This window comes from Hevea brasiliensis, chromosome 16 (assembly GCF_030052815.1).
Source record: "Hevea brasiliensis isolate MT/VB/25A 57/8 chromosome 16, ASM3005281v1, whole genome shotgun sequence".
NCBI classification, from domain to species: domain Eukaryota; kingdom Viridiplantae; phylum Streptophyta; class Magnoliopsida; order Malpighiales; family Euphorbiaceae; genus Hevea; species Hevea brasiliensis.
The window spans coordinates 71,022,459-71,049,846 of record NC_079508.1 but is presented as its reverse complement, the minus strand read 5'-3'; the positions used below and the strand labels follow the sequence as shown (position 1 = coordinate 71,049,846).

Below are 27,388 nucleotides of genomic sequence, written 5' to 3'. Positions count from 1 at the left end.
GGTGATCGGTATTGGTCCGGATAGGTAAAACTTCTAGAAAAATATTTAGACTAGAGTGAGGAGTCATAAATAACTCAAATAATAATAAGAAAAATTTAGAAAAAATTTTTGAAATAAAATACAATCAATTTAAATGAGCTGGTGCCCTACCGATGGATAACCCAGTGGAAAGTTGCGTTCTTCGTAGCTAGAAGCCCTAAACTGAGGGGAAAATTCATAAAATAATTTTTGGGACTTCAGAGAAGAGTCATTGAGGTTTCTATGGCATTAGAATGCCAAGAAAAGGCTTAGAAAAATTTTTCAATCGGTATAGACGATTTTGGCTCAATAAGCCAAACGGAGGGCATTTTGGTCATTTCGTCTTCGGAGATGATTTTTTACCAACTTGTCCAGTTAAGTAAATAATTACTATGATCTAAAATATGAATAAATATTGCTAAAAATTGAATTAAAAATGAGTAGAAAAGAAAAAAAAAGAAAATGGATGAAAATTTGAATTTTGACATCACATGATGTCATTAAACCACTCCCACCCAATTACATTGTGACACCTATCTATAAACTTAATTAAAAGAATAAAATGGGCAGAAAATTTGAAGAAAACAATCAGCTCTTTCTTCTTTTCCCAACCAGCGAAAACCCATTTCTTCTTCCACCTCCATTGATGCTCAACAAAAGCTTTAATTCCCACTTGATTTCACCATAAAACCTCACCCTCTCTTCACAAAAAATTTCTCTTACCACTAGAGCTAGACTTGCGCAGCCATTGGAAGAGGAGAAAGTAAAGGAAAGTGAAGGATAAAAATTCATCCAAGTGGTTAGTGCTAATTTTCTTGCTTCCATTCTTTTCTAAGCATGAATTTAAGTTGAGTTAAGTTGAAAATTTGATGAAAAATGAATTAAAGATGCATGAACTTGCCCCATGAAAATTTGGCAGCCTTAGGGTACCTAGGGTTTCAACAATTTGATTTCATAATAGTTATGTATGGCTGCCATTGAACATGATTTTGGTGTTTTAATTCATGGATTGTATGTATATGGAGAATTGAAATTGTTGGAGTTAGGGTTTGGGCACCAAAATTTGGATTTTGTTTAAGTATTGGTGAAAAGATGTTGTAATAGTCAATTAGTGACCATTTGGTCATGTTTGAGTAGGAAATTAAGTGAATGGTGCCAAGAGAATTGAGTTTATGTATGCTATCCAGTGTGCACTGTAGGTCTGGATGTGAGTCCAGCAGGTTTGGGCAGCCATAAATGGAGTTGTATAGGTTCAATTGGTCCAAGGCCAATTGGACATGAAACTAGACATATAATGGCATAACTTTGGTGAAGAAATCCTGCCCAGAAAACCAAATCAAGTTGACTTAAAAATTATCCTAATCCAGGTGACCAACATGCTATCCCTGGAAAATGACCAAATAAACAGTGTTTGTTCAAATGGTCATAACTCAGTGTAGAAAAGTTCAATTGATCTGAAATTTTACCAAAAGAAATCTGATACATAACCCTATAACTTTCATGAAGAACACAAATCTAAATTCTGACCATAACCTAGTCAAATTACCAACCAAACTTAGGTCACCAAATCTGGCAGAACCAAATTGCCCAGAAAATTTGGGTATAGGTCAATCCGGCCAGTTATGGTAAAATGACCATAACTTGAACTACAAAACTCCAAATGGAGTGATTCAGAAAAAGAAATGTAACTAGACACAATAAGGAACAACTTTCATGAAGACAATTTTATCAAATTCTTACTGTACAAATGACCAATGGAATAGTAAACATAGGGTATGAAATCTGAAAATTTTGAATAACATAAGATAAGCTTTGAAATAGTATTGGAAATCAATACCAACAAAAATAAAATGCAAAATGTGGGATCTTAGTGAACTTAGGTTCAATAAATTTATTATATATTAAAAAGTTAATAATTTGAGTGAATAGTAATGTGAATAGTAATACAAAGACACAAAGTGTAAGAACTAAATTGGTAGAGGAAATTAAGGTCTGAAATTTGGAATCTATGAAATGTTTATGGATTACTTGGAATAGAAAAAGTAATTCACCTAAATGACTTAATGAACATTTAAGTTATGTGAGTATATAGTTAAGATTTATATTTCCATTACTAGTAGATCTAATAAAACATGAGTGATACACTTAAATATGAAATGAAATTAACCTAGATGGATTGTTGAGACTTATACTCCCAACACCAATGGAGTTCATAATATATTAGCAATACAACTTGAAATATGAAATGTACTTTACATGAATAGATTGTTGAATGAATAAATGTGATAAAAGTGTCATTTGGGATTTAGGTTCTGTCACACCTTACCCCACTGTAAGGCATAACATGATCCCGTATAATACTTAATGAACTACCGAACTTCACCTACCGATAACTCATTAAGTACCCTACAAGGGATTTTAAAACAATTTACTTACATTTTGGAAGTGGTGAGCATTTTGGTAGAAATTAAAAACCATTTATTCAAAGTTTAAATATTAGTAAAAATTTTTGTCCATTTAAATTTTGCTGCAAATTTTATAAAAATTTTGACAGAGTTCCGTTTGTAATTGGAGAAAACAGTTCTTCAAATACCTGAAAAAAAAACTCCCAAAAATTTTCCACAACACCCAACCTCCAATAAATCTCAATCAACACAATTCAACTCACTTCAAGGTAATTTCACAATCCAAATCAAAATTCATTATCTCAAAATATTTAATACTTCATTCACAAGGCATAAAGCATGAAATTCACATGTACAATATTAAATTTACAGAAGAAAATTTAAAATAATATTATTTCAATTTATTTACAACTGCTCAACTTTATATTGATACATACAACATTTCCATATTTACATCAAAATTATCTACAAGGGTATAAAATAATACCTGTACAAAATGATCGATGTGGTCCACAATTCGATAGCAGCTCACTCTGCTGCTTTCTCCTTGCTCTTATCTGCGACAGCAAAATGAGCTATCGCTGAGTATAAAAATACTCAGTGGTGCACAATAAAAATTTAAAATGCAATACATAAATCATTCATTGATGAACACAATTTGAATACTTCTCAATCACATTTCACAAATATCAAAGCTCATAACAATTCCATTTAGTCAAATAATTTATTAAACACAGTGTTGCCAAAATCATATACACAACTTAAGCCATGACACAAAATTTCCGATCAATGCCGTGTTGTACACCACGACAAAGCAATCTCAACCCCATTAATGAAAATCAATGAGGGAGGTGGCTAGCTAGCTAATGAGTACTCATCCGATCTCAACCTCAACTGGCAAGCCAGAGAGGGAGGAAAATAAACGATCTCAACCCCATAAATGGAGGAGGAATAATGTGATACTGTCATGCTAAGTGTGAACATAAAATCAATTCAAAACAATTTATTCAAATAATTTGTGAGAAATCTGATCCATTTCCAAAGTCATATTTATGATCATAAAATGGCAACACAATACACAATTAATCACAAAAGTCAAATTTTCAAGAATAAAATATTTAAACAAGAATTATTGTGCACAGACCTGACGTGAGTCGCCTTTAGGCCTTGACTCAGTCTCTTCGAGTTTCCAAGTCTTTTTCAGCTGAAACACACAATTTCATAGTGTTTCAGTACCATAACTTAGCATAAATCCAAAAATAAATTTCACTTCATTTTTACCTAGCTTTAATGTACTAATTTCGACATTCTCGAAGTTTTTGTATTTTGGGTTATTATTCACTACACTATTCAAGTCAAATTGTTGACTTTTTAAGGCTTAATAGGTATGGGAACTCCAACTTCACTCACATACCACATTTTGGTCATTAAATTTGTTGGTTTTGGTCATTTTCTCAAAGCTTAAATCCTTTTGGCCAAATTGTCAAATTTTCAGTTTTGGTGCTCCAAGTTGCACTGTTTCATTGGCAATTTTACTGTTGGAATTTGGCAAAACTTCCTTCATAGAAAATGTTCCTTAATGTCTTAAGTTTATTCTCATTTTTGGATCACCTCAATTGGAGTTTTGTAGCTCAAGTTATGGCCATTTGAACCAGGGCTGCCGGATTGGAAACAACCCTGATTTTCTAGGTAATTTTGGTGCTGGCAGATTTGGGTCACCAACTTGGGGTGGCCACATGGCTTGGTTGCTGGCAGAATTTGGACTTGTGTTCTTCATGAAAGTTTTAGGTCTATATCTCATCTAATCACTGGTAAAATTTCAGGTTAATTTGACCTGCCTAGCTCGAGTTATGACCACATGAACAAACAGTGTTCATTTGGTCAGTTTGTACAGTGGCAGACTGCTCTTACTCAACTTTGGTCAATTTGTTCACTAGGTTTTGGTCACTTTTTGGGCATGGTTCCTAAATGAAAATTGTGTCATTTTATGTCTATTTTCATCCACAATTGGTACCATATCAATTAGACCTGTAAAATTTCAGTTTTGGTCCTTCAAAGTTGACTTGGTCATGCTGCCAGCAGCATGACCATTCAACCTCCGAATTTGGCTTCCATTCCAACAATTCAAACACAACTCATTTGGTCACAATTGACCATTTTTCACTTCCCAATAGGTCAAACACACAATTTACTCACTTCTTCAAATTTTTGCTTCAAAACCCTAAGTCCCAAAATCCTAACTCACTTAATTTGTTACATTATACTAATTTCAACCATACAAACACAATTCCTTAATTCATTCAAGCTTTCTAACATATTTATTCCAATCAAACTCATGCAATTCTCACCCCTACATAGGTTGGACAAATTTTCTTTTGGTCCTCTAGAGATATTTTCTTTTCATTTCAAGTATATTTCTAGGTTAATTAAGCTATGAACATAACTAAATCAACTAACAAATCAAGTTTAGTTTATTAACCTTGTGTGCAGAATTTTCTTCTCCCTTTTCTTCAAGTTTTCTTTTCTTTCTTTCCCTTAGATCTTGTTTTCTAGTTGCCCAAACAAGTCTTATATATGGTAGACTATTTTTTTGTGGTGGAATTTTTAGTTCTTCAAGCTCACAATAGAGCTTTCATGGTGGTTTTGTGAGGGAGAGAAGAGAGTGATGTTTTTGGGAGAAGATGAAGATGACTTTTTGTTTTTTTTTTTTTTTCTTTTCTCTAATTTAACTTATGAAAGACCACAAAAATCTAAATTAATAATTAACTTAATTAATTTATTTTATGACATCATGCATGAGGTCATGCATGATGTCATCACCTTTTTACTTTTGCATTTTCCTCTTTTTTTTTTTTCTATTTTTATATTAGTTCTTTAATTTAATTCTCGATTTCGAAATTTTCTTTTCTCCGATTTTATTTGACAGTTAGGTCAGGAGTCAACTCTCGAGGTCAATTGACCAAATTGCCCCTCACCGGTTCATCCCGGTTTGCAAATAATTCCATATTTCTTCCGGCTCCCTGACCTAATTATTTGACTGGCTTAAAGTACTTTTTCGTGATTTTCTCTTTTCCACTGTTTTCATAAGGGTCCTAAGGACCGCGGCGTCACATTTTACGGTTCGAAATTTGAGTTTAAAATGACTTCGCAGTCGTTCCCGAGGAGGTCACCCATCATTGTGACTCTCGACTCGTTTAACTTCTTATGTTCTGTTTTTCTTATTTATACATAACTAATTGAACATTACTAATTATTTGTGTTTATGGTTTCTCTAGTTGTCTTAAGTATGGTTCTAATCCCTTTAGTTGTCCGGACCGACACCGGTCATCGGAACAGTGAAATATACCAGGCTATACAAATAGGGGTGTTAGGTTCCCATCAAGAGAGAAAGAAAAGATGTTTTGAATGTGAATGGTACATGAGATTAAATGAATGTAAATTGTAATTAGTATGAATATTACGATGAATGCATAAATTACCTAGAAATGTGAATTTAGAAATTATGTTTCATTATAAACAAAATTACAATGCTATAAAAATATAAACGAAAAATATAATGAAATGATGAAACATATAAACTCTTAATGGTACTATATGCCCATGTATTGCCTAGACACGTGTGTCAGATTGGATAGATTGGCATGCCAATAGGGTATTGTTTAGCAGTATTGCAAAAGACTTTATGCCTGTATTTATGGCTTTATGCCTGTATTCATGACTTTATGCCCGTATTCATGAGTTTTATGCCCGTATTCATGGCTTTTATGCCCGATTATGTGTTATCATGGCTTTTTAGCCATACTGACTGCATACGTGGTTGACGTTCTGCTTCCCATGGTATGACGGCCCGAGGCACTGCAGTGTCCAGTGCCAACGACCCGTTATCCAGTTTAGTCAGTCTGTCCTGGGTTACATGGGCAGTCTAATTTATTAAAATAAGTTACAAATATTATCAATTAAAAATGCTAAAATGCAAATAAATGAGTAAGAAGTTCTGAGATAAATTAGATTAGCTCCATAAATTTATTTCTTAAAAGGGTTTGAAGTAAATTAAATTAGTTCTAAAAATTTTAAATATTACGAAATGATTGTAAACAACTTAGAAAATATCAAGGAAGTGATAAAAAGACTAGTAGATGAATTATAACTTAATATAACATTACAAATATGACTTATATAAGAATATAAGTATAAGTTTAAATTTTAGATTATTCGTATCTAGTACATCATTAATGCAAATTTCTGAACTGAGCACCTCCAAAGAAGAACATGGCAGGATAGAGGATAGTTAATATTAGAAACTAAATTAATTATAAATCTAAATTATTCGAACTATAGTTTATTTCTACATTTGTTTGTATATTATTTTCTTGTTATATTATTGCACCACTAAGCAGCAATGCTTAGCGCGATGGATTTGTTTCCTCGCGCAGGTACTGAAGTTAAAACCCAGAGAATACTAAACAGAGATTTTGGAGTCTGATCTGCAGCGTGTTCAAGGTTATCACCTCCTCAGCAATACATATAGATAGGGCACATATAGATCATATTATGTATTTTATACATTATAATTAATTATTATTTGTAATGTAAACTATGAATTGTATGTTGAAATATAAAATATGGAACTGTAATTAATTCGTAGATCATATAAATTTATGTAATTTGAACTTTTTTTTTTTACATATGAATTCAATATGAATGGAATGATTATGAAATTGAAATATATGGATGAGATTTAAAATATGAGAAAATTATGAGAATGATTGATGAGATAATTATGATTAGCATGGATAATATTTTATTTTGAAAATATTATTGAATTTCAAACAGGTGAATAGTAAATCACATCAATATTTAATAAAATAGATGAAACTTCGTTGGTTTCTCCGTAGAAAAATAATTGATATTAAATTAAACGAATTCAAAATTTTTAAAGAAATAAAGTAAGATAAGTTAGAGTGCTCTGACACCGAATGTAGCACACCTTATTTAACTACACTGTAGTCGGATCAGGGGTGTTACACTATAAGTTATCGCCTTTTGGCATCTCTCCAATCAATCCTCTTAGGATTGCTTTGTCTGAAGAATGAAAAATATTTTTATTAACTCATATCAAAATGAACTATATTCTCCAGAAATGCTAGGTTACATCTCTCGATTCTAAATCATCAGACACAAAAACAGCATCTTTAATTATAATGTGGATTATATGATTCGCTAATTTTCTAAGAAAACTGAAAAAAAAATTAGAAATTTCCTTCAGCAAAAGCTGACCGTCTTTAATCATTGTGCCAGCATAAGACATGTCTTGATTTCTTGACAGGACAGCTTGAACAAGGAGCATAGCATCTGATTCAAAATCAACGTACCTCCCCATTTTCTTTTAACCAACTCAAAACTTTCCAAAAACTCGTTAACTTATGCTTGTAAATAATTCATGATACCAGCTTTAGTCTTTTGCACAACTGCAAGCTTCCCCACATCATTCCCAAGAATCCATCCCAATTCCACAAGCTTCTTATTATTTGATGCTAAAACTTAATTTTGAGAAAAAAAAGTTATTAAACAAAATAGTTTAAAAAAACTATTTTATTATTTAAATATTAATAGTTGAAATATATTAAATTGATTTTTTAATTAATTTTTTATATTTTCAAACTAATATATTTTATAAAATATTTTTCTTAACAGTACTTCTAAAAATAACACCAGTATGATATATAATACACTCCTTTTGTTTATTGGGCTTCTTGTGTAATGAATTAGGATGCCTTAGCTCATCTACAGATGAATCTTAACTGTAAATTAAAAGAGCAGTGAATCAACATCAATATATGTCCAAGATTTCTAAATTTTTCTCAAAAGGTAAAGTACATATATTGTGAAAACCTAATTCTGGAGATATTTAATGAAACAAATTAAAATCTCCATGGGAGAGATCAGATGATAATTTGATATCCAACACTAATTGCATGGCTATCTCACATTCCAACCATGATCTACCTGCTCACAATTACCATATTCACATTTCCTAAAATTATCACTAAATATATATCATTTTTTTTTTCTTTTATTCATAATAATAGACCTGATTGGACTGAAGGAAATTATTGAATGGCCCATGGAAAAAAAATTAGAATCCAAAACATCATTTACTGTTTCCAAAATTTTCATATTCTAACAGCTCTTTCAATGGAATGCAGGTTGTCTAGGCTGTTCTTAATTTCAAGAAAGGCTGACCCATAAATAGTCTCAGGAAACTGACCTAACACAGCTTGAATGTTTCACAAAATTGGACCAACTGAACTTTAAATCTCAATTGGCCATTGTCTGAGAAAGACAGAAAAGTGTATCAGTCACTTTCTGAAACTTGAACTAGCTAAGGTTTTCAAAAATCTTGAATGCAGTGCCAAGTCGCTCATGTGTTATTACAATTTTCACTGGCCACTAAGGCTTGCTAGTGACTAGTACATTTGTTTTCTACTTGCCAAAGATAAGCCTATTATATAAAGGTGGCAATCTTTTTGCTTTTCATTGGCGATCGACTGATACACCATTTATAGCAATAGCAGCCTTAGCTGGGTATATTTCTTGTTTTTCTTCTTCAATTTTATTCCATATTATCCTTATTTTTTAAAAAATAATAATATTTAATTATTCGAAAATACAATTATTCTTAACATTTAATATGAAGCTTTTTGTGAATACTTGCATAATTTAGATTCATATATAGTGATTGGATTTGGACCTACCCTCTCTCCTTGACTCCTCCTTTATATACGAGTCTCATATCTCTCTCTTTCTGTCAAGTTAAGCAAATTCTTCTCTTTTTTGGCTCTCTCTTCTCTTTATCATCACTTCTCATAGCTATGGTTTCTTCAGATACTGCTAGAAACGTGGTTGGTATCTTTGGTAGGTTTTATTTTCTTTTTCTGAAGAATATTGATACAAAATCAAATGATGTTTCTATAGTTTCTTGAATCTCCACATTTTTTTAATTTGCTTTTCGTTTTCAAGTTTATCTGATGTCGCCCTGGTTGCTTATTTGCAGGAAACATCATCGCACTCTTCTTGTTCTTATCGCCAGTGTAAGCTTTGGATGACGGTTAATTTCATATGGAGAGAGAGAAAAAGAAACACACTCACACACACACAGAGTATATAAAGGAAATGCAATAAGAAGAAAGAAGGATAATGAAGGGGTATCAAGAAAATTAAAGCAACCCACATTTCAGTTAACAGCCAAAAGACTTAAAGATAGATTATAGTTCTCAAGAACTGAAGTTTTAATTTGGCCCTTCTTACAACCTAGAAATGAATTAAAGGAAAGCAGTTGATCTCGCGGGCGAATACTATTTTTGGGTTGAAACCATTTGTTACCTAACAAGAATGCCATAACTGGAAATTAACATGCCTAGAGATTTGCTGCATTTTCTTGATAAAGTGAATCTAATTCTTGTGTTTTGATGTTCTTATCAGGCCAACTTTTATTCAAATATTGAAGAAAAAGGCAGTGGAGCAGTACTCTCCGGCCCCATACCTTGCCACCCTAATCAACTGCATGGTATGGGTGTTGTATGGGCTGCCCATGGTGCACCCAAATAGCTTGTTGGTCATAACCATAAATGGATCGGGGACATTCATTGAGTTTCTCTACATTATTCTTTTCATTATCTACTCGGACAAGAAAAAGAGGGTTAAACTGCTACTAATAGTGCTTGTTGAGTTTATTTTCATTGCTGCCCTTACAATTCTGGTCCTAACTTTAGCCCACACCACCAAGAAGAGGTCTATGACTGTGGGATTTGTCTGCATATGCTTTAACATCATGATGTATGCTTCACCTTTATCCGTCATGGTTAGTCTCCTAATTAAATCATACATTTATAAATTTCTTTTTTTTTTCAATATACTTACTGTTAATTATCTTTAAAAATTTTATTTTCCATTTGCAATTCAGAAAATGGTAGTTACGACAAAAAGTGTTGAGTATATGCCATTCTTCTTATCCCTTGCTTCCTTTGCCAATGGTCTTGCCTGGTCTTCTTATGCTCTCATCCGCTTCGACCCCTTTATCTTTGTAATTGCATCTCTCTCTCTCTCTCTCTCTCTCTCTCTCTGTTACTCTACATCATGAGCAAAGAAAAATAATTGAAATTTATATAAATAAAAATATTTATATACGCATGTTGGATTCTAATACGGGCTTGTGGCCATGTGCATGGTTACTGTGTTAGATTCCAAACGGGCTGGGTTCAGTATTTGCATTGGCCCAACTGGCACTGTACGCGGTGTTCTACAAAGCTACGAAAAGGCAGATGGCAGCAAGGGAAGAGAAAAGCGAGCTGGGTTTATCAGAGGTAGTTGTGAATGGAGATTCCAAGAGGACTGGCACAGGCACTGCACCTCTGAATGGCTTAGCTTCTGAAATCAATAGGGCATGAGAAGTCAATCTAATTATCCAATGGTAGGACCATGTAACAGTCCAATTATAGATACTTATTATTTTTATCATGATTTGGGAAAGTAACATACCAAAGGCATTATAATGTGCTGTGTAAGCAGCATATTAGATTTGTTTAATTCAGTAATTAATTAAGATAGATATAAAGAAAAGATTTAAATTTTTATCTGACTATTAAAACTACTAACCCAATAACAAATTCACTATTAACATTTAATAAAGTTGCTCACAGCACAGTAGCCAAATCATCCCACGGACTCTCATATGGAGATGGAATTATGCAAAAGAAGATACGAATGCCCATTGACCTGGCCAAGAGCCGATTCCGTCCAGTTTTGAGTTAGAATTGCTGGTTTGATTGGCATTACAATTCAAATCAGTTTTTAATTCAAAATAGTTTAATATGATTTTGATTTGATTTTAGTTTGACTTCTATTTGTTTAAACAAATTATAATAAATTTAAACATTATTTAGTTTCTTATGTAAAAGTATTGAAGTGACCCAAATATAAACCTAATATAATTTTTTTTTTTTTTTTTGTAAAAGAAGAAAGGGAAAAAAAAATTTTAAATCGGATTGGTTTTAGAGTTTTTTTTTTTTTTTTTTTTAACGAAAGGATTGGTTTTAGTTCAAGTTCAAGAAACAAGGAACCGTAATTGGCCTCCTAAACCCAGCTTCGGGATCATGAATTGAAACTGTCAAATCAGGCCACTCCCAAATTTGACCTGTACCGATACTGGACCGATTCATAATTCAAACTGGCAAGTGACCGGGTCTAGATACCCATGGCTGGATTAATAGGTCTTTGACTGCCCAAACAAGATGCTGTTAAACAATAGATTCCTTTCAAAGATGTAGCAACATTCTCTGTTTCTCGTACACAGCAATTAGCAATAGAGTTCTTGCCTTTTTGCTTGAAGAGACATGCAGGGCCTTCCTGCTGATCTGATTAGAAGTATTTCGTTTCCGGTCAAATTCGGATTGTTATATTTCATGCGAAATCCTTCCTCCTATGTAAGATTGTTATTAATGGTTCATTGACCTAGTAATTAATAATGAGGTGAGTTTGAGAGAAATTTTAGGTTTGAGTCTGAAAACCGTAAGTATTACCCTGACAAGAAAAAAAAAAAAAAAAAGAGAAAAATAACACGTAAGCCTGCTCCTCCATCGAATTCAATTCATTTCATTTATTAAATTAGCTGGTCTACTTTGAGGCCACTTTTAAACCAGTCTGTTGGCCGTAGTGCGGCGCCTTCTTTTTTTTTTAAAGTGCTAGCTTTTCATAAGAAGGCAAGACTCATGGAGATGATGAAACCACAGCTACTATATCTCTTGAAACGTGTGTAAAACCTAGTGAGTAAAACACCGGAAATGAAGGTGAAAATACCAACCACGATATAGCACAACAAGAGACACAGCCCAATGAAATTCAACGTTGTTGAACCAAAATGAACGTGTGAATTCTGCTTCACAAGCAAGAAGAAGAAGCCTTTGTCTCGTATTAATTTCATACACTGATATACATCCCTTAAAAGGGTAAGAAATGACAAACTTTAGTCCACCAACGTCAAGGAACCATTCCAAATACAAGATATTTTCTTGCACCCTCTCCTACCATGATACCTTGCCATTTGGATATGTAGCTCAAAATTCATACTGATAGGCATCAATTAAGGTGCCTCCTCAAGCTCAGATGACGCTGCCATGTCAGAAACAGGTTTACAGTACAGCAGCTGACCAAATGTCCCATACATGGCATGACTGAAAAACCTTAATGAGTTGGACTTGGACTTGAACTTGGATGCCCTTCTAGAGGGACAGGATTGTGCTCCAACAGAAGTTAAATTATAGCTCACAATCAAATGTCATTCGCTTATTGGCGCCTGGATTTCTGCTGTGGAGGGTATCCAGACCCCATTCCTGGTGGGTCTTTCCTCCGTAAATGTTGCTGCTGATGGGGCTGGGCAGCAACACCTCTTGGCATTGGTATGCCAGCTGGATTCATTCCACCTCCCATCCCTGCCTGAGCAATATTGTAACCAGCCATGGCCTGAGATTGCATTCTCTGCATGCCCATTGGCATTGGCCGAGGAGCAGATCTGTTCGCCACTCCATGAGCACCTGGCATACCTCCAGAAACTGCATTTCCGGATGATACTGGTTGTGGAGGCTGAAGACTAGTTGTTCCTTCAAAATCTGTATTTGTGTCTACTGGACGAGTAGGATAGTTGATCACTTTTTCTCCAGGTTGAGAAGGGACCAGGGCATTGCGTCCTGGTAGAGGTTCAATCCGAAAATACTCATGCTCTAGAGCCTGTGCTGCAGTTATCCGCTTTCGAGGATCATATTCAAGCATCTTAGATAGGAGGTCATATGGAGCACTTTTTGGAGAGAGATGCACAACATTATGCAATCCCGTATTCTCATACTTGTGCCCTTGGATATGTTGCAAATCTGATTGCCAATGTGGAAGACTGGCAAGTGTTGGCCACTTCTCAAGTGTAGGATGGCCTAAGACCTTAAATATCTTGTCCAACTGATCAAGCTGGAAGGGATTTGGCGTGGATTTGGCTTCTGCCCCTTGAAAAAGTGGCTTCAAAGTCAAGAGTTCAGCAAAAATGCATCCCACAGCCCACATATCAACAGCACTTGTGTAGTGCTTCGCTCCAAGAAGCAACTCAGGTGCACGATACCAAATGGTTACAACAACACCATTATCAGATAATGGCTTCAAGGGAGCTTGATATATTCTTGCAAGTCCAAAATCAGCAATTTTAACAACCCCGTGCTCATCTCCCTCACCCATAACCAGGATATTTGATGGCTTTAGATCTCGATGTATGATCCAATTACTATGAAGATAGTTCAGTCCATTTAGCAGCTGCCACAACAATGATTTCACCGTGTACTGATTAATGCCATGGGAACCCTTATCTCTGTGATGCCTAATGATTTCATAAAGATCATGTTCAGCATAATCAAAAGCCAGATACAGAGACATATCAGCATGATTAATGTGTACATTCACAAGCTTCACAACATTTTCATGTGAAATCTCCCTAAGCAACATGATTTCACGGATGGCAGTAGGGGAGACACCATCTCCATCCTTTGACTGCTTGAATTTCTTGATGGCAATGGACTTTCCACGATTTGCAGGAGACTTGGTTTTTGCCAGGAACACAAGACCATAAGTTCCTTCACCAATCTTGCCAATCAGATTGTACTGTTGCAGCCATTCTGGCTTCTCATTGTTGTTGGAGTTAGTTGAGATGCTTCTATTGTTGGTTGTGGTGTTGCCATCTCCCATGGTTTCTGCATAACAGCTTTGGCCGCAGGTTCCTTACAAGATAGGATGCCACTCTAACACGGAGATTGAAGATCAAAAGGTGCACCAGTTTGCTACAGCTGTTAGTATTGCAGTCGTGACCCCCCTGAAGTTTATTAGGCAAGGGAATAATTTTCGTTGGTGATATCAAGAAGATAAGAGATAGAAGTCAAAATGATTGGACATGTTTTTATTGAAAAATGCTCATGTTTTTATTGAAAAATGCTTCACAGATTTCCTATGACCAGATCTACAACACCTCATCTACAAATAATACTTTGTTGATAGATTTCTAGTAAAATTTCAAAAGATTGCCCCCCTTTCTTCTCTTCCCTTTCGCCTAAAGAAGATTGTCTTTTTTACAATTCCCACAAATGCAAAATCAATTGCACACAAAATTCTAAATTTCGAAGGATTTCAATGCAGCATAAATAGAGTCATGCCAAGACCAAAATAAAACAAGCTGTCAAAATGAAAAGGCAAACATTGCAGTGATGTACTATTCCAGAAGGAGAGAAGCATGTCTGACGAAGACAATAAACGGTGTCCCACAAAGCAAATTTGTGCACAATGAGAGGATTTTAAAGAGCCAAATCTATTGATATGGAGTCGGAAGACTACTGCACAAATATTCAGAGCAAAGATCATAAAAATGGAGTAGCTGACACAGTGAACATCTATGCAAAGTGAAAAAGAGAAGAACCCCAAAATTAAGAACAAAAACCCGGACTCAAGTGTAATTCTCAACTGTCCTCAAAACCAGATTGTCAAATAACAGAAATCAGTACAATTTTTCCCTATAAAAGTAACACTAAAATCTAAAGATTAAATCGTTGTATAGGAGAGTGGAGACTACCCTCTCATTCATCTCTCCCTCCACTTTCATTTTCAAAAATTTAGTAATAGCATAATTTCATCACAACCCAATATCTATAACTCCACACCAATAACAATGGCTTGTGTTCTTAGTCACCTCACCTTGCCTCGCCAGAATATAAAACCAAAGTGGAGTACTAGAGCAGTGGGATGAAGTAAAGATAAGAAATCAAATTCCCAAGTAATATATATATCTAAAGTAAAGTAAACAGAGATTCTATGCGCTCAAGCCATAAAATTTTTGGTTTAATAGGGTTACATGCGCCGCCAGTAACAAAGGCCGTGTTGTATCCAAAGCAGAGTCAATATGCAAACTCAAACGATAACAAGATGAATTCGTTTCTTAATTTTCTCGCCCATTTTCAAAACATACATGATATCATATTTGAAACAATCAAACAAATAGCGGAGTTAATTTACCCACCAAAACGAAAATGGCAAGCAGATCCAATTTAGCGAAGAACTTGATCTCCTAGAGATTCCATGACCTGGTAGCTCCAAATATAGTTCAGAGGAATTGACGATAATTGATGGCGGACTAACGATATCGATGACGGCCAGTGTGAAAAATTAGAACAATAAAAACAAAAATTAGGGTTTTTTGTGTGACGGATAAGAGAAATTAGCTGTGGAGGAGAGAGATCGGTTCCAACTCCTGGTCCTCGCATTCAATTCAAGAGCAATTCGGGAATAAAATTATCCTATTCAACGACGAAACGACAATGTTCAGGTTCAGCAACACCCATAGCTTGGTCAGTGTAGCTTCCTAACCCGAATCTTCTCTCGGGTAAACCAACCCAACCTAGCCGACTAGCCGAGTATAATGGACACGACGTCGTCCCTAATATTTAGCCTTCTCAGAGGGAGCTGTCTCCAAACGACGTTATTTTGATCAATCTTCCTCTTTGAAAACTCGGAAAAAAAAAAAAAAAAATCCTTTCCCGCCACCTGGAAATTTAGTCTCTCAACTCTTTTCAAAGCTCCAAATTTAGAATTGCAAAGCCACTCTCGTATCCGCAGCAATGGAGAATTTGAAGAGATGGACTGTAACCAACACGAAGCACATCAAGCAAAAGAGGAAAGTCTATCAAGACGATTTCTTAGACCTTCAAGTCTCAACCAATAAGGTATACCTTTAATTATTCTATTAGTTTACAACAATTAAGCTGTAATTTACGATTAATTGCTGCATACTTTGTACTTTTACTCTGCTTAACTTGTCAAATAAGTTGTTGATTTTGGCTCTGGATAGGTTTTTTCGGTGAATGTGGTGAATCTATAATTCAATTTGATACTTTTTTTTTTTTTTTTTCTCTCTGTATGTTTACTTTCTTGGTGGAATTGGTTATAGGCATAGTTACCTATTTCGCTACTCCGCTAAGAGCCAAAATCTGGATCCCGCGTCTAAGAACACGGTTCGTAGATATTCAGATCGCTTTAATACACGTTCTGGATCGCCAAAACCGGTTCTTGCGTTCCCTTCCTTTTTATTTTGATAGGAGGTTCTTGCTTTTCTTTGATTTAAAAAAAAATGATATCTATGAGAAACTAATTTGAGATTAAGACTTGCACCTGTTTTCAATTTAATGGTAAAATTTATTTTATTTATAAATAAATTTTATAATAGAATTCATTTATAAATGTATTCTTTTATGGGATATATTTTGTATTAAATATAAAATTTATTTTAAATAAAATAAATTTTATATTTAGAATAAATAAAATAAAATAATATATAATAAAAATATAACTTGGAATATATATGATTTAAAATTTATAATTTATTTATAAATTTCATCAATTTTTATTTAAATCAAACACTACCTTAATTGTTGTTGTGTGAATTCAGTTTTAAGATTTCTAAAATCGCTTATATTAATGTTATTTGTCTAGCCTACTCTAGTCCACCAAAAGTAACATATATATATATATATATATATATATATATATATATATATATATATCTTGAATCACCTATCAACAGACTTTTCTTGCTTTTCATTGTTGCCGTTATCTGATTCGTGAGATTGTTTGCTAAGGATTCAATGCTTCTGTTCAGTTTATTCTCTCTGCATAATATTTGGAAAATTTATCCTGGTTAACATGTTCCCCATTTCGATTTAGAATGGCAGGTCATGTACACAACTCAAGTGACTGATGTATGCATTTTATATCATTATTTAGGTATTGTAACAACTCAAAAAAAAAAGATGACTTTTTCGTGTGGCAATGAAACTCAGTTCCATTGTCCCAAAAAAAAAATTTCAAATCAAAAATTGGGAGGAGCCCCCCCCCCCTCCCCCCCATTTCTCTCTCTCCTCTCATCTTCTCCCCTCTCTTCTTCTTCTTCCCTTCTCTGGTGACCTGCCAGCGACCTCCCAAGCGGCTCCACACTTATTGGCGACGTCACCAGTGGCAGCAGCAGTCCAGAATCCGGCCAACAGTAGAGAGAGAGAGAAAAAATATGGGTCCCAAACTTTGAATGCTTTTATCCGGCGATTCCAACGTCTGATTGGAGTGATTCCAGCTGCTATGGACTTCTAAGAGATAGCTCTTTCAGATGAGACCAGCCTTGCCGGATTTGGTGAACGTTTTCGGCGCTGGCGATGAGAGAGAAAATCGGCTTTTTTTAAAATTTTTGGACGAGATTTCTGACAATTCGACTGTTGGATAGACAATCCAAGACCACCTATGGACTCAGGAGGAGGAGGAGAGGAACATTTTGGTGTAATCAGTTCCGACAGATGTCGCCGGAGACTGGCGGCTTGCCACCGTACGCGGTGGCTCCGGCGAGCTTTGGGGATGATTCAACTTCCAGAGGATTTCTCATAAATTTTTGAAATTTTTGAGACACAGATTAAGCTTTGGGTAAGATATTTTCATTATTTCTCAGTCTGTGGAGTATAAATACAGTGTTTTTTAAACAGAAAAAATTAGAGAAAAATTCTAAAAAAATATATGATGAAAGTAAAATTATTTGGAGATATTATATGGTGTTTGTTGAATTTTTTAGTGATTGTAAAATATTTTTTGAAAAATATAGATGGATTTTAGTTAGATTTTCAGCATATAGGCATATAAGATTATCTGGAATTATGATATTTAAATTTTATATGATTGGTTGAAGCTTGAGAATAGAGGTTTAAATATGTGAATATTGAATTGGGTTGAATTAAGAATATGTTATCTGTTGAAAACTTATGGAATTGAGTAATATTCTCAAATAAAATATTCATGGGTGATTAGAAAATTACAGTTCCTTTTGCGATAACTTTATAACTTTATTAAGAATCGTGGGGCAAAATTTTAGAATTTTATAACTTGTTTGAGTGAATTTTTATAAAATATCAGTTATAGGGACTAAAATATAATTTTTTAAGTTTATGACTACTGTCTGATTTGGAGGGCCCAAGAGGGGCCATATAATGTTGATGAGATGTAATTGTAGAAATTGAGAATTTATAAGTGTTATTTGAATCTTTTTGCAGGTTGGGTAGGTCAGAGGTATAGGAGAAACTCTGCCGACTTTTAGGCATAAATTAGGATTGCCTCTTTAAATTTTTTTTTCTTTGAATTGGCACTAATAAATTCACAATAAAATTACGTAGATGATCAGGGTCAACCATCTTCCTTCACCCAACCTCTATCGTCGTCTCTAGTGTACTGTGAGTAAAATATTAATTTTAATTATAATTTCGATATTATTATATGTTCAAATATACCCATGCATCACTTATAAATATGTATCTATATGGTTAAATACTATGCACGTTTCATATTGCATTAATAATTGATGAAGTGCCATGGATGTTATTTGTGGTAATTTGGAGCAATGTGCGTGCGTTGGTGTGCGTGTGGTATTGTATTGGATATGGACAGGACGGGTAGACACGGCTTGAGAGACACTCGCTGCGACTCCATATTTGGTTTATTAAGCGAATATCCGACTTGAGAGATACTCGCTGGCAGAGGTTAGATTAAAAGAGCTGTATAGGGGATCAGCTCCCATATATGTACTGTTTGCATAGTGTTGGGTGTATGAGTGCTCCAAATTGTCTTTTTGCTGTTATGATGTGATGTGTATGAAAACTATAAAAATTATACTTAAAATTAGTATTTTACTCTCTGAGTCGAACGCTCACTCCTGTTCACCATATTTTTTCAAGTTACAAGAGGATATCTTTTTCAGAATAACCTGTTCCTTTCCTCGCAGGTTATGAAAAAATTATTTAACTGTATTATTATTATTATTATTATCTAAATTTATAATTTAGAATTCTGCATGTACTAATAATAGCATTAATCCTGTCAGGGACTGCATGAATTTAAGTTTTTGTATTAACAAATAAAATTTTTTATGAGTTTTAAATAGTTTGTAAATGATGTAACAGGGTTGAGCTGGGCTGTAATGGCTCAACCCACTAGAGACATTGTCTGCTCTGGGCTGAAGCCCTCACTATTTTAAAACGCGTCACTAGTGGTTACGAACCGCCAACTTATAAACTCAGCATCTCTCCCGTGTTTTGCCGATGTGGGATTTGCCTAGGGTGTTACAATCAACCCCCCTTATGGGACTCAGCGTTCTCGCTAAGGTTTGCTCCACTATCGCCCAAGGTTGCACACGGAGCGGCTCTAATACCACAAATGTAATGGCCCGGCCCACTAGTGATATTGTCCGCTCTGGGTCGAAACCCTCACTGTTTTAAAACGCGTCATTAGTGGTTACGAACCGCTAATTTATAAACCCAGCATCTCTCCTGTAATACCCCTAATTTTTAAATTTATTAATTTATGAGTAATATTAATATTTTATTTTATTTAAATTTTAGAAAATTATTTGAAATTTTTCGAATTTTAGAAATCGGGTTCAATTTTTCGAAAATATGAAACTTTGATGATTTTTAAAAATTTATTTAAAGACCACGTGGCAAAATTAAAAATATATTTAGACTCTACGAATTTTTTTGAGTTTTTTAAAATTTTTTTGAAATTTTTGGGCCTCGTTTTTTGTTCCAAGACAGTAAAAATTCAAAATTTTATATCATGAATCGAACCGGCCAAATTAAACCAGACCGGATCGGACCGATCGAATCAAATCGGCCTCTTTCTTCCTTTTCTTTCTTCCCCGCGCGCGTCTCGTCTCTCTTCCTATCTCTCTCGTTTTCTCTCTCCTCCCTGTTCCCCATGCCGGCCAGCTACCGCCCCAGTGCTTCCCCATCGCCGGCCGCCGCCTGGAACGCCGGGAAACGCGCACGAAGTCACGTGACGCTCAGCACGATGCCTCGCCTTCTCGGCCGATCCGGCCACCGATTGGGCCGGATCTTGTGTCAAACACCATCTACACCTCGAGAGCTTTCCATAGACACCAAGAACACCAAAATCCATTAAGCGGTTTGCCCAATTTTGTCTGGGAAGTTTTAGCCCATTTCGACTTTTGGGCTAGATTTCTCGCAAACTGTGAACCCCACGAGAAAACCGAGAGTACCAAGCGCTCCACTCATTGAGAGCTCCGCGGCAATATAAATTTCAAAATTTTTCGACATCATTTTTCGGTGGGTCCCACGAAATTCGTAGTGTTTTTCCGAGCATTAAATGAGCTTAGAAAATTTCATAAAAATTACATACTAACCCCCGTATTGTAGGCTTCGTGTAAGTACCTTCAATTCGTGAAAATTTGATGGTTGCCCGGGTCTATGAATTTTCGGCCAGACAGACCGGCTACCGAAAAAGTCTTGAAATTGGATCGAGATTTTGGCTACCCCACCGTTGTCAGATGTCCCGAGCCCGTCCCCGGAGTCGGAATCGGCATAGGTAAACCTGAACCTTGCTTTTTCGTAATTTTCTAGTGCTTGAATTGGATTAAAAATTCATAAAATATTCATGATAACTCAGAAAATTATAATTCTTTTTGCATTAGCTTAGTAATGATGCTAAGAACCGTGGGGCAAAGTTTTAGAATTTTTAGAACTCATTTGGGTAGTTTTTGCAAGAGGGTTAAATTATGAGGACTAAACTGTAATTTTACATGTTGTGATTGATGACTGTTTGGATGGGCCCAGGAGGGGTTGTGTGATGTGATTGAGTTGTGGATATATGGTTTGTGGATATGGAAGTGTGTTTTAAGCCTTTTTGCAGGTTGGGTAGGTCCTAGGTATAGGGGAGACTCTGCCGGATTTTCGGCACGACTTAGGACATCTTTGGTCTTTTTCTTAGTTTGTATTGAGTCAAATGTACTAAATAATTCTAATAAAATTATTAAGTGAGCTGAAACAGTCTTCCTCCTCCGCCCAGCTGCCACAGTGACTGCGATTAAGTCTGTGAGTAAAATATTAATTTTAATTATAATTTCGATATTATTAAATGTTCAAGCATGCTCATGCATCACTTATAAATATGTATTTATGTAGTTAAACACTAGGCACGTTTTATGTTGCATTCATAATTGTTAAAGTACCATAGATATTGTTGTGGTAATTTGGAGCAGGGTGCGTGAGTTGGCGTGCGTGTGGTATGGTGTTGGCTATGGACAGGACGAGTAGACACAGCTTGAGATCTTCGCTAGAACCCGGTCCTTCGGGGTAGACACGGCTTGAGTTCTTCGCTGGGACCCCAATTTGGTTTATTAAGTGAAAGTCCGGCTTGAGTTCTTCGCTGACACAGGTTGGATTAAGAGGGTTGTATAGGGGATCAGCTCCCATATATGTATTGTTTGACCTTATCAGGTGTGAGTGCTCCAAATTACCTTTTTGCTGTTGTGATGTGAAAATATTAACGATGTTGCATTTCACTCTACAGGGTGCATTAGCTTTAAATAGTTATAGAGATTATGGTTAAAATTGATATTTTACTCTCTGAGTCGAACGCTCACTCCTGTTCATTATTTTTCCAGGCTATAGGAGGATTATTGTTGTGGTTAACCTGTTTTTCTTCTTCGCAGGTCGTTTATTAATGTTTGTATAATTCTGTTAACTCTTACTGCATGTGTTAGAAATATTTATTTGATTTGGGTCTGTAATATAATTTGCCATGTTGGACCTGTAAATTTATTATATGCATGTATGTTGGACTGGATGAGAGAGCTGAGCTCCCATTTGACTTTATGTTATTATGAGTATGTGGAGGGTGAACTGAGCTCCCCAATTGATTATATATTGTGTTTACAGGTCGGGTGAGTCAAAAACTCCCCGTTAAAAGGTCCATTTTATGGTCGGACTCTGTCCGATTGAATTCTTGAAATTGGGCCCAAATGGGCCTTAGAGTTGGGTTGAGAAATAGTTAGGCTTACTACGGGCCTCGATGGCTTTAGGCTGGCCCAGGTCCTAGTGCCGGTCCGGCCCATAGGTTGGGTCATGACATCTCCCGTGTTTTGTCGATGTGGGATCTACCTAGGGTGTTACATGGGCTCTCCTAATTTTAATTTCTGATAATTACTGGGTTAAGTTGGCCCGAAAGAAAATTATAACAGTTTAATTTAAATTATTTATTATGCATATTGGGCCTAAATTGTGGGCCTGGTCATGGGTTTGAGAACATTATGACTTACTACGGGCCTCGGGGGCTTTATGTCGGCTCAGGTCCTAGTGCCGATCTGGCCCATAGGTTGGGTCATAACAGGTATAATTTTGTAACTAATTTACCCTTATTTATAGCTGTTATAGTAGAAATTAGCTTTTATTTAGTTAATTTTTCCTTTTAATACTTTGTAGTTTAATTTATAGAATTTATTTATTTTATAGGTTAAAATTTGAAGAATTTTGGTGATATTTTGATCATGGTAGCTATTTGGAGGAAATCAGAGCTGAATTGCAAAGTTTTAAAAAGAAAAATTTGAAGTTGAGTTTTAAAGAAACAAAAGGTTACATAACTTACAACATAACTTTTATAGACTTGTATAGCTTGTGTTGTAGGTTGTATCGCAGTTAGAAATAAAGTTTTTCCCAGTTTAGAAGTTACACAAACGTGGACATAATCTCATTTAGCCTATATTGATGCACCTGATGAATCTTAGCATTTTCCAAAATTATAAAACTTGCAATATAAGGCACAACATAACCCGATTCAGTTTGTTATTTTAATAAAGAAAAAATGTTGTTGTGGTACTTTCTCTCATCTGACCCAATACATCAATTCTCTTCAAAATTTTCTGTCTTTTAACTCATTCTAGGGCAGACCCCAGAACCATATAAAAGCTTTTTTTTCTCTTTGTTACCCTAAAGAGTACACAAGGACAATTTCTAAAAAGAAAAGTAGAGGAGAGGATGGCATTCTTAGATCGGTTTTGTAGCAACGAAAGAGGACGTCTTCTCCAACGTTCCAGCAGCAGATTCTTCACCATTTTCACTGAGTTTTTTCTTTGCCTTAGTTTAGTTTTTCATTTTTTCTCCATTTCTCTACTTGTATTTGTCTTAAAACTATGTTTAGTAAATAGAACTTTAAAATTCTAGAGATGGGTATGTAAATATTGCCATGTAATGTGATTTTTGAACTAATGTAGCTATTTAAATAAAATTTACTGTATTTTGATTTATTGCTTGTGAGTTTATTGTCTTACTTTATGAAGGGTCCTTATTAAGTTAAGTTTTAATCCTTTATAGATGGACTAAAAAGTAAATATTTAGGATAGATAATCATGCAATGAACTTGGTTTTCTTGATATTAGAAATAAGCTAAGAAGATTAAGAAGACTTTTAAAATCAATAAGAGTTTTAAATGGGTTTTTATCAAGTTTAAAATACCATGAAAATAAGGTTTGATTTGATGACAATTACCTTGGAAATGCTTGAGAAAGGTTTTAAAAAACTAAGAACTGATTTCCTTCAAAATTGTAAATTTCATGTGCTTAGTTAAATTAAGAATAAACCACATACAAGCAATATTGAAAAGCTCTATCTCTAAAATCACTTTAATTTTATTGAAGTTATATTTAAATTATCCCAAATCCATAATTTGCAATTTCAGCTTGAATTTTAGTCATCTAATTTAATTAGTTTAATTAATCATTTAATTTAGTTTAAATTCCTTAAACATCAATTTTATACTCAATTTCATTTTAATATCTTTAAATTTTGGCATTTTAATTAGCTTGTTCATTTACTTCTAATTTAAGCATAATTCTTTGTAAAAATGACACATTTAAATCTGTACTATAGTGACTCATGCAATTGCGGTATTGTTTTGCTCATTCAATAGGATTTGTCTTTTAATAATTTGACCAACTAAAATCTGGGATGGAGTGGACAGATATTTATCAAGTTGCATCGACAGAAGGCTAAACACACTTGCTTCCACTGGAAAACAGCAGAAGGTGATTGAAGATTAAAACAAAATAGATTACAAAATAGGGCCAAAAACTACAAAGGTCTCTCTGGTTCCTTCCATGCCTCCAGTTTCTTTCAAATGTCATCCATATATTTGTAAAGTGTGATCCTTTCTGGATTTGCGCATGTTAAGCAAGGCCTTAATAAGGCGTTTGTTTTTGCTGGAATATTGTTCAATCTCGTTTACCCCGTCTCTTTCAGGATATGTAGACAATGAAACTGATCTCCAGGGCTGTGGCAGATACTGAAAAGATTAGATAAGGTTAGAATCAATGTTCACAAGGATAGATTCCTATATGTGATGCCTAGATGTCCACTACTTCCCAGTTCCCACAATTTTATAGTAGTTATTCTGTTGGCAAGAGAACACTTAGGTGGTTAAAATTTGGGTTTTCTGCAGAAAGTTCCATATTTTGAATCCCATTGAAGTTGGTGTATGGGATCAAGAGAGATGGGGAGAGCTACGTAGTTCACAATGAATCAAAAAGAAAAAGAAAGAGATACAGCAGTCATTCTCAATTCTTCAGATTATGTTCTTACCTGTCGGATGACGGTAGAATTATTCAAAGATAATGCTCTCTTAGGAAGAAGGGATCCAGGACGCCTGAGTGGAAACCGCTGTGGAGAGCCAGCTCTTTTATCTGATGTTAGAGAAGATAATCAGTAGACTAGTTATAGTTTTACCCCTAGAAAATAAAGAAGCGTAAGGCATTATCTATCACTGTTTTGACTGTGCTGTTGTTAACTTCATTTCTTTATGTAAGAAAAATTCATTTGTAGAAACCTGGTTTTTTGTTGATCGAAGTATTTGTAAACGTAAAAATTCCTTGTCTTGAGGAAAACTGTGGAGACTGTAATGTAGAATGCCCTCCTCTGCATTAAAATATACATATAGAGTTTGATCCTGGTGAAGCAGGCATGATAAGTTCATTATGACATTGAAAGACATTGCATCAAGATTACCTGAAAATAGATGGAGAGGTCCCCCTTATTGTTGCTTGAACAGCTTACCAGAAAAAAGACAAACAGATAAATGATTTCTACCCCTATATGGTATCTTGAATAGATCATGTAATTTGGGTATATATTCTAGTAATCAAGAATGAGATTAGATTATTAAAATGCTAGGCTTGTCTGAAGATAAAAGAAATATGGAGTACCACTTTTGAACTGATACGAACTGTAATCAGCACTGAAGCTTCTTTTGTGAAATTTTAATTTGGTGTCTGCAGACTCCTCAACTGAAAAGTTTTCACAGAAAATTTTTACACATTTTCCCCAGTTGATAAATTCTATTGAAAGTGAGCTTCAAAGATAGAAAAATGCTATCCCAACTATTGTGGCACATTGTGTGAGATAAATAGACAATACGAAAATAGCAGGCTAGTCTCGAAGATAGTATATGGGAAAAATGGAATGTGATAATGATATTTGCCTGGAAATATGTATCGCTTTTGGTAGTTGGGAGTTTCTACCATCAAAACCTGTTGAGAAAGTCCCCCATGGTTGATATACTCTTGGCATGTTTGTAGTCTCTAATAAGATGTCAGCCATGAAAAGCTAATAAATGATAAATAAAAGGAAAAAAGAAAGAAAGAAAGAAAGGTAAAAATTTCATAATAAATGATTTCACGAGTATTCTATAATTCATTTTGCTTTAAAGGACACTCAGATCCTAGAAAGCGTATAGATTTGGTGGCCATAGGGCCACAGCTATAAATGAAAGTGAGATTAATCAATAGCAGCGATCAATTTTGGCAGCTTTTCTGAATCATGCTGGAATTATGTCTAGAGATGAGTGAAGCTTAGAGGACTACCTGTTCCAGGCAAGAGAATCGAAGCTCCAGAGCTGAAAATTGGCTGATCTTTTCTTCGGAATAGCTATTAACTTTGTATGCTACGGAGCCCAAGTGGTCAATAGTATTGACTAAGGCTTTGATGGCATAATCCTTCAGGGTCTCCACCACTCTACATTGGAAAAAAAAAAAACCCTTAAATACCCTGTGCTTCCAATTCATCAAGCCATAATTTGAGTAAAATTGTTTAAGAAAGGGGTTAGAAGTGTAGCTCACACTTGTTTCTGGTCCTCTTCGCTGTAAGATTTTTCAAAATACTCTGCTGCTGAGTACAACTGTTCCCTTAAAATTTTCAAATCCTGAAATAAAGAAAAATGAATAATCTTAGCCCAATATCAGGAGAGTTGAAAATCACTTGTATTCTTGTTTCTAGATCAAAAGGCAGAAACAGAATCATATAATTTGCTAGTGATTGTACCTTAATAGTATCAGAAAAAAGCAAGCTCTGTTGCATGAAAAATTCATCATGATTGGAAGCTTCTTGTTGAGGGCCAGGATGTGAAGAGGATGAGGTCTTGTTATCCATGAAAATTAGACCTGCCTTCTTCAATTAGCTGCCCTACAAGTATAAACCACTTTAACTCTTAGCACCAGTCTACCTTCTACAATATATCTCTGCCTTCTGTTCCTAAAAGAAAAATCAGCCATTGAATTACAGGCGACACAAAAGAGCTCTCAGTATATATATATATATATATATATAGAGAGAGAGAGAGAGAGAGAGAGAGAGAGAGGAGATGATATAATAAATGAAAATCAACTATAAGTGATAAGCCGAACCTGGTCTTAATTTCTTGTTCTTAAACAGCTAGAATTCCAATCCAAAGCCTCTTTCCCATTTAAGGTCAAGTCTTTGTTTATGTGGCCATATGCTTAATGTAGACCATAGAAGAGCAAAATAGCCTTCTTCTTCTTCTCTTGACTTATTCTCAACCAAGGACGAAAGATGATAGTGAAATTTCACTACACTGAGTTATGAAGATGATACTCATTATTGGAAGAGGACAGAAAATCTCTTCAAAGACAACAATGAGGTAAGGGAATCTCAAGCCTTCGTTTTTGGAGTTGAAAGCTCAACTTCCCTTCTGTTCTGAAAGCAAAATACTAACAGTTTGTTGGT

General features: G+C 34.9%; 3 protein-coding genes across 4 annotated transcripts; 1 reads left to right on the top strand and 2 right to left on the bottom strand.

Moving 5' to 3' along the window:
- The first annotated feature begins 9,162 nt into the window (after positions 1-9,162).
- LOC110643878 (bidirectional sugar transporter SWEET7-like) lies at positions 9,163-11,056 on the top strand. Of its 2 annotated transcripts, XM_021796404.2 has the most exons (5): positions 9,176-9,338; positions 9,478-9,514; positions 9,906-10,284; positions 10,387-10,506; positions 10,664-11,056. In XM_021796404.2, the coding sequence occupies exons 1-5, from the start codon at positions 9,296-9,298 to the stop codon at positions 10,868-10,870; spliced, it is 786 nt and encodes a 261-aa protein (XP_021652096.2). In that variant the 5' UTR covers positions 9,176-9,295; the 3' UTR covers positions 10,871-11,056. The 2 variants fall into 2 exon arrangements, with proteins under 2 accessions (XP_057994671.1, XP_021652096.2); XM_058138688.1 differs by lacking the exon at positions 10,387-10,506 and having other exon boundaries at positions 9,163-9,338.
- Positions 11,057-12,340: 1,284 nt separating this feature from the next.
- Positions 12,341-16,351, bottom strand: LOC110643870 (cyclin-dependent kinase E-1). The gene is made up of 2 exons (XM_021796390.2): positions 15,520-16,351; positions 12,341-14,325 (listed from the first exon to the last, which is right to left on the bottom strand). Exon 2 carries the CDS (start codon positions 14,199-14,201, stop codon positions 12,765-12,767), a length of 1,437 nt encoding a protein of 478 aa, XP_021652082.2. The 5' UTR covers positions 14,202-14,325; positions 15,520-16,351; the 3' UTR covers positions 12,341-12,764.
- An 8,007-nt stretch (positions 16,352-24,358) lies between these two features.
- On the bottom strand, positions 24,359-27,010 carry LOC110643859 (protein ABIL2). The gene is given in 10 exon segments (XM_021796375.2): positions 24,359-24,512; positions 24,514-24,656; positions 24,953-25,053; positions 25,197-25,285; positions 25,376-25,418; positions 25,573-25,653; positions 25,848-25,947; positions 26,230-26,380; positions 26,485-26,567; positions 26,687-27,010. Coding segments are annotated over 10 exon segments (924 nt in total). The 5' UTR covers positions 26,795-27,010; the 3' UTR covers positions 24,359-24,487.
- Positions 27,011-27,388: the final 378 nt, after the last annotated feature.